Source organism: Dipodomys spectabilis, unplaced genomic scaffold, assembly GCF_019054845.1.
Source record: "Dipodomys spectabilis isolate Male_0828 unplaced genomic scaffold, ASM1905484v1 ptg000004l, whole genome shotgun sequence".
Taxonomy (NCBI): Eukaryota; Metazoa; Chordata; class Mammalia; order Rodentia; family Heteromyidae; genus Dipodomys; species Dipodomys spectabilis.
This window is the reverse complement of record NW_024870681.1, coordinates 666,274-673,705: the sequence shown is the minus strand read 5'-3', so window position 1 is coordinate 673,705 and position 7,432 is coordinate 666,274. Positions and strand designations below refer to the sequence as shown.

The 7,432-nt window shown below is 48.8% G+C and overlaps 1 protein-coding gene across 1 annotated transcript; it reads right to left on the bottom strand.

The window, feature by feature from the left end:
• Window positions 1-5,580: 5,580 nt before the first annotated feature.
• Bhlha9 (basic helix-loop-helix family member a9) lies at window positions 5,581-6,264 on the bottom strand. Its single transcript, XM_042694405.1, has one exon. It carries the CDS (start codon window positions 6,262-6,264, stop codon window positions 5,581-5,583), a length of 684 nt encoding a protein of 227 aa, XP_042550339.1.
• Window positions 6,265-7,432: the final 1,168 nt, after the last annotated feature.

Here is a 7,432-nt window from a genome sequence, read left to right as displayed (position 1 = left end):
GGTGGATGGGTGGCATTGGGTAGGTATGGGGCTTGGTGGAAGTGTAGGAAATTATTTAAAATTCTAAGGACAGCTGGTATGGTAGTACTGCCCTATAATCCAAGTTATTCAAGAGGTGTTTGAAGGAGGACTAAGTTCAAGGCCAGCAAAAGTTAGCAAGACCCTATCTCACAAACAATGCAAACAAAAAAAAGGGGAGGGGGGCTGGCTCAAAAGTTACAATACTACATGTACAGTGGCCTAAGCTTAATCGCCAGTACTACAAAAATAAAATAAAATAACAGAGGAAGGTCAGGAAATTGGACCTAGAAGAATCTCAAGGTCATTGTTATAATATTATATATAATACTATATATTATATACAATATAATAACCTCAAGATTATTGTTCTAATAATTGAGAAACTGAGACCCAGAATTGGAAAGAGACACTTATATCCAACTGCATCCCAGTAAGACTTCAGCCACTGACCCAGGTTCTGGGGCTTGGTTAAATTTGGCTGTGTTAGTGGGGAGAAAAAAGTTTGGGGTTATACCTCAAGCTGGCCTCCGAAAGGCTGCTTCTAGTAAAGTCTGAGTCAGACAGATGGAGAGACAACTGGCAGGAGGAATGAGAGGAAGGAGCACCAGGGAGAGGAGCCACACACAGGGCCCCTGAGGTGGCAGCTGGAGAGTTAATAACACTTAGCAAGCCAGGTGCCTACGGCTAAAGCTTGTAATTCTAGCTACTCAGGAAGCTAAGATTTGAGGATTATGGTTCAAGGCCAGCCTGGGCAGGAAAGTCTGTGAGACTCTTATTGCCAATTAACCACCAGAAAACCAAAAGTGGTGCTATGGCTCAAAGTGGTAGAACACTCACCTTGAGTGCAAAAAGCTCAGGGACAGCACCCAGGCCCTGAGTTCAAGCCCCACAGGGAAAAGAAAACAAAACACTTGGCAGCTAATAGATTTTGAAAAGGTTGGTAACTTAGGCCCAAATTTCAGTTTTGAGAATTAGACTATATTTGCTGAGTGCCTCTGATTTCAAGTTTCCAGAAACATGTTGATGCCTTGAAAATAGGAAGGTGCTTTCCAAGGGGGGTGGAGGTGGGGCGGGTTCTTGGCACTGCCAGGCGCTGTCCTCTGCAAGAGCCCAATTCAGTAACCTCCAGCCATACGTAACTACTGAACACTTGAAATGAGACTAGTCCTAATGAAGACATGCTGTGGGGGAGAAATACACACAGGATTTAGAAGATGGGGGAGAAATACACACAGGATTTAGAAGATTCGAAAGAAAAGTAAGTGAAAGATCTCACTCAATTTTACCTTGATATCATGTTAACACGATGGTATTTAGATATGTTGGGCTAAATAAAATGCTAATAAAATTAATTTCATGCTTCCTTTTTCCTTGTCCTTTTTAAGCAAAACTGGACATTAAAAATGAGGTTATCGTTATATTTTCATTAGTCAACACTTGCCTAGAAGACAGAATGAACCAGACATAAAGGGGTCTTTTTGATTTAATAAAAAGAGAAAAGGAAAAAGCCACAAAGTCCCCAGAGTGGCCTGTGGCAGTGAGGTTGCCTGGTTGGGCTGGAACTAGGGGCACCTTGGGAACTAGATCTGTTTCACCAGGGCAGACACTATGTTTACAGTGCCATCTATTGGATGATGATAGAATTGAGGTAGGTACCAGAGAGGAGGCAGGGAAGGAGAAATAAGGTATTGGGGCTGCCCAGTCCAACCCAACCTACTCCAGTCATCAGTGGCCCTGGTGAGTCTCTATATAGATTGTACATGGAGGCTAATGGATTATATTCACCCTATAAAGTGGACTTTGTCTTGCACAGTATTGACTCACACAATATCAACGCACACATTGATACTGGGGCTTGAACTCAGGGCCTGGGCATTGTCCCTAGGCTTTTTCTGCTCAAGGCTGGCAAAAGAAAGTAGAGTCACAGCTCTGCTTTGGACTTTTTGGAGATAGGGCTTTTAGATAGAAACGTCATAGATTTTTCTGCATGGAGTAATTTCCAACTGTGATCCTCAGATCTCAGCCACCTGAGTAGCTAAGATTACAGGTGTGAATCACGGGCACCCAGCTAGCATATGTTTATTTGTATAAATTATTGCATATAAAACTTGTGGTTACGGGCTGGGAAGGTGGTTCAGTGGTAGAGCACTTGCCTTGCATGCATGAGGCCCTGGGTTCAATTCCTCAGCACCACATAAGCAAAAAGAAAAAAGCCGGAAGTGGCGCTGTGGCTCAAGTGGTAGAGCACTAGCCTTGAGCTGAAGAGCTGAGGGACAGCGCCCAGGCTCAGAGTTCAGGCCCACAACCGGACCCAAAACAAAAAATAAAAAACAAAAAAAACTTGTGGTTTCAAACTTAACATGAAGATCTTGAAACCCTGGTATAATTTCTTACAGAAATTAAGTCAGCTCCTTGGTCAACTCCCTGTTCACGTGGACAGCCTGACAGAAGATCTGAGTGGTGAACTTTAGTCCAGCTGGAATGTAGTCTGGAAGAGCCCTGATCTGTAACCTTATTAGAGTGTTGTAATTGTTACTCTCTATCCTTTAAAAGTTAACTCCAGCCAGGCACCAGTGTCTCACACCTGTAACCCTAGCTACTCAGAAGGCTAAGATCTGGAAGATCCTAGTTTGAGGTTAGCCTGGGCAGAAGAGCCTACATGGCTCCATCTCCAAAATAATCAGCAAAAGACAAGGCTGAAGGTGCAGATTAAGTGACAATGTATCAACCAATCAAGCAAACTGAGGGAGCATGAAGCCTGATTTGAAACCCAGAAACGAGGTACCCCTAAAAAAAAAGAGTTAACTTTCTCTACTTGAAATACTATTTGAGTGGGCTGTTAGTATTAATTTTATGAACATACAAGATCTTGTCAGTTTTAATATTTTTTAGTCATAGTAGCTCTTGTGTTTTCCCTTTCTGACATTTTCTTTTTTATTTGCATTTCATGTGCATCATTATACATTCCTGTTTTTGGACAATACATCTGGTCTCAGTTGATAACATTCATTTCTTTAATAATCACATACTTATCTTTCCTTCACAGCAATAACTAAGGATACTCTAAAAAAACATTGGGGAGATGAAGGAGTTCCTATTGGGTTAATAAACAGATGTATGTACACACAAATATTCATATATCTACAATGAATATAATCTAAACGCCTCCGAGTGCTTCATAACAGCATGCAAATCTGTTGGTATGTACACTCAAACACATAACCCTGATAAAACAAAGAAGATAGCTGGGAGCTGGGGGTTCACGCCTGTAATCCTAGCTACTTAGGAGGCTGAGATCTGAGGATCGCTGTTTGAAGCTAGCCTAGGAAGGAAAGTCTGTGAGACTCTTGTCTTCAATTAACCACCAGAATACCAGAAGTGGTGCTGTGGCTCAAAGTGATAGAGTGCTAGCCCTGAGTGAAAGAGCTCATGGACAGCACCCAAGCCCTGAATTCAAGCCCCACAACCAACAACAACAACAACAAAAACACCAAGGAAGATTATATATTTCAGACTCTATGATCATTCTTTTCATCTCCTTACAACAATCTTGTGAACAGAATATGTCTGAACAGCTTCCATTTAGTGAGTGTTTGTGTGGGCCAAGCACCAAGCTAAGGGCTTTAACTCATTATCTTACTTCATCTGCACAACAGCCTATGATAAAGCACTCGTGTTAGTCCATTATATGCATGGGGACAGAACGCACAAAGTCCCTATGTCATTGGCCCACAGTTGGTGAGCTTAGAGGAACGCAGTCACCTCCCTCCTGGCTGAGCTCCTGTTGATCTTTCTCAGCCTCATGTCATATTTCTGTCTATAGAGGGCGCTTTAGACATGCTTGGACTATGTGGCTTGGCGAGAACCTTCTTTTAAAGCCTGAGATTTAGAATGCTGAAACAAGACTAAGACACTGTGTCCAGACTGGCCTATTATAAGATTATAATAATAATAAAGTCATCATAATAAAGTCATCATTTGTGAATACCTTCTAATTACCCAAAACTGTATGCTATGAACCTTGTTAATCTCACGGCCACCCTGGCATTATTATTATCCAAGTCGGAGGTGAGAAACTAGAGGTAAGGAACTGAGCGAGCAGGAGATTCTGGCTCTTTCTTTTCTACTGTATGTCGAGCAGAAAACAAGGCTCAGGGTCTCAAATTCTGTTCCCGATGAGTCCCAGAGTCCCAGCCTTCCTCTGATCTTTGCCACAGCCTTGACTGAGTCTTGGGGAGCACAGAGGCGTGTGGCTAGGACCAGGATGTGTGTGTGTGTGTGTGTGTGTGTGTGTGCCAGAGTGTTGAGGCTTGCAGAAAGCAAAGACCTCTCAAAATCTGGCAGTGCACCTGGTCTCAGCTGTCCTGCAGAACCCCCACTCTACCCTGAGTCTATGCCTGTGGGTATCTCTCCAGTATCTGTGGGAGGGTCCCCTATTTTGAGTTGGTTCTTATCACCCTTTCTCTCACCTGGCAAGTGCCCCTCTCTCCAGAGACCAGAAAGCCTCAGCCTTTCCCTGGCACAGTTGGCTCCCCAACCCAGCAAAGTATCACCTGCAGCATTAGCCCCATCAACCTGTGGGAGGCTAGACAGGAGGTCATCTTTGGTCATTCTTCGGGTGGGGGCAGCCCTATGCCTCTTCCCCTTCTCCCCCGCAGCAGCCTGGTTCAGCAGCCACCCTTCCTTCCACATGGATCACAGACAGCATGGCCCACTTTTCCGTGGGAGCTCTACCTGTCCCTTAGAGTACCCTCAGGACTTCTTTGCCCCCTCCCGTCTCTGCCCACTCCACTTTCAGCTTCCTTCCCTGGCACTGGCCAGACTCTCCTTTCTGGTCAGCCCTCACAGTGGCTCAGTGCAGACAGACCGCAGCTCTGCAGGGAGACTTGGAGGCCCAGTGCATCCTCAGCCTCCCAGGCCCTGGTGACTCTGTCCATGTAATGTTCTCCCTCGCTCACAGGGCCACAGGAGGAATGCCATCTCGCTATGCTCAGCCACTGCCCTGGGCTTGCTATGAACCTGTGTCCAGGTTCCTACCTGTAGGCAGTAATCCCTGACCCAATGTTCCAAGGACAATCCCCAGCTCTCCAGCTTTAGGTCCTCTTGGGCTTCTGGGCCCAGTGGAGCAGACAGGATGACTTTTCTTTTTTTATATTTTCTGCTTCTCCTTCCTCTCCCAAATCAGATTTGGGGTAAGGGTCCCGGTAGGGGAAGGGGGCCCCTACACCATGCTCTCATACCACAGCAGGTGTCCACACCCACTCCCACACAAGACGCCTTTCCAGAAGCAGCAAGCAAAACAGAGCACAGCAATACCAAAGGCCACTTTCCAAGAAGAGGTCCAGTCCAAACCTACGAGTCAGGGAGGATCCTGCTCTTTTTCTCAGAGCTCCCATCCCAGGCTGGGAAATGGGGTGCTGCTCGGGCCCCAGAACGCCTTCCCATCCGGAAGGCAGCTTCCTCTACCGCTCAAGTCGCAGCCTGTTTAATTTTGTATGTACCCCGCCGGCCTGGTCTCTCTTCAGGCCTAACAGTGCTCCGTGTGGTAGTGTGTGGGGGTCAAGAGTGCTGATAGTTCAGCCTGGGGCTCGTTCGCAGATAGTCCCGCGGTGGCCAGGGAATCGATCCAGCAGGGGGCCCCCCAGGGCATCGGCACCAGCTTCCTGCGGAAGCCTGGACTAAGCTGGGTGCCTCGATCTCCACCCGGGGCTGTCCCAGGAGCGCTTGTGGGGAGCACGTGGCACAGCGGGGCGCAGGAGGCGCAAAGCTGAGCGCGGCAGTGCCGGGCCAGGGCCGCAGGGGCGCGGAGTCCTTGGGGATGGTGGCCTGGTTGTGGCACTCCAGGTGGCCGCAGGGCCCCCGGGGCGCGGGGCTGGCCCGCAGGACCAGGGAGAGTGCGGCGATGCGGTGGATGGCCCGGCGCAGCGTGGCGATCTTGGAGAGCCTCTTGCCTCCTAGGTCGTGGCGCAGCGCGCGCCGCAGCGCGTTGAAGGCCTCATTATAATCCAAGATGCGCTTGCGTTCCCGCACATTGGCCGCCATGCGCCTCGCCTTGGACCGCACGGGCCGGCTGCGCTTTCTGCCTGCAGCCTCCTCCGCCTCGCTCACGCCGCGAGGAGCGCTGTTTTCCCTTAGCACCCCCAAATCCCTCCCAGCCTCTGGGCAAGAGCCCCCTAAGTCTTCTGCAGAGGCCTCAGCCCCCTTGAGGCCCCGGAGGCCTAGTCCTGGAGCGCCGCGGAGCATGGCCTGTTCCTAAGCCCTGAGGATCTGGCTCGGGATCCCCAAGGAGTGTTGACTCCCGATGCAGCTGGACACTCCCTGGACCGGCCCTGGCTTTATGGCACTACTTGGCTCCCCGCCCTCCTCATCCATCCATCTCCCTCCTCCTGCTTTATTACCTGCCCCCAGGTAAGTTGGAGAGGGAGGAACTGAGAGGAAGGAAGCAAGCATGCATATTTTTGTACCCCAGACCAACTGCGAAGCCTGGCCACGCCTGCATCTGTCTGCAGCCGCCACAAGGAACCTGGGCTCCCTCGCTCTATTCTGGCATGCCTGTGTTCCACGTCTTTTTTTTTCCTGATTCCAAATGGACTGCCAGATTTGGCCAACAGACCATGCCATAGAATGTTGGAAACGGTGGGTTGGGTGTGTTTTTAAGAATCTTGAGCCGACAGTTCAAAGCCAGCCCAAGCAAGAAAGTTCATGAGACCCTTATCTCCAGTTAATCAACAAAAAAGCCACAAGTGGAGGTATGGCTCAAGTAGTAGGGCACCAGCCTTGAGGGAAAAAGCTAAGGGACAGTGCCCAGGCCCTGTGTTCAATCCCTATTACCGGTATACATGTGTGCATGGTATACATGTGTGCACGAGCCGCGCACACACCCACCCACACACACCTTGAAAGTCTTTGCTAAGTCCTGTGGCAACCACAGAGCTGTCACTGAAGGGAAAGCATGCTGTGCCTACCAGAGGGCTCCATCACGGAAGGACAGATCTGACCCCGCAGGCCCACAGTACCCTGAAGATGAGCTGAGAGGAGTGTGCAGGTCTTTTCAGCTTCCAGTAGGAGGCTGGCTGGGACTGTGGGTAACCCATTCTGCAGACCAAGGTAGGCTGGGTCAGAGGTAGAGGGTAATGAGGATTTTTCCTTTTCCCTCTGACTTCCCTAGAGTAGCCATCAGGAGCATCCATTGGACTCTGAGGCCCTTGGACAGCCTGGCCTCATCATGCAACACAGTCATGTGATAATGTGGGTAAACAACCTGTACTTTCACTACCAGCAGCTGCAGTGATTTGAATTTTCAGCAGTCTCCGAGAAGCAATAATGCTTAATCTAGACAAAGACACCCCCTCCCAAAAAAAAAAAAATGAGATTTCTGGCATCTGCAGGTAAGTTAGAGCACCTTAATGTG

Excerpts from the sequence above, each read along its gene's own strand:
- Bhlha9 (XM_042694405.1), bottom strand. The coding sequence starts at position 6,264 with ATGCTCCGCGGCGCTCCAGGACTAGGCCTCCGGGGCCTCAAGGGGGCT.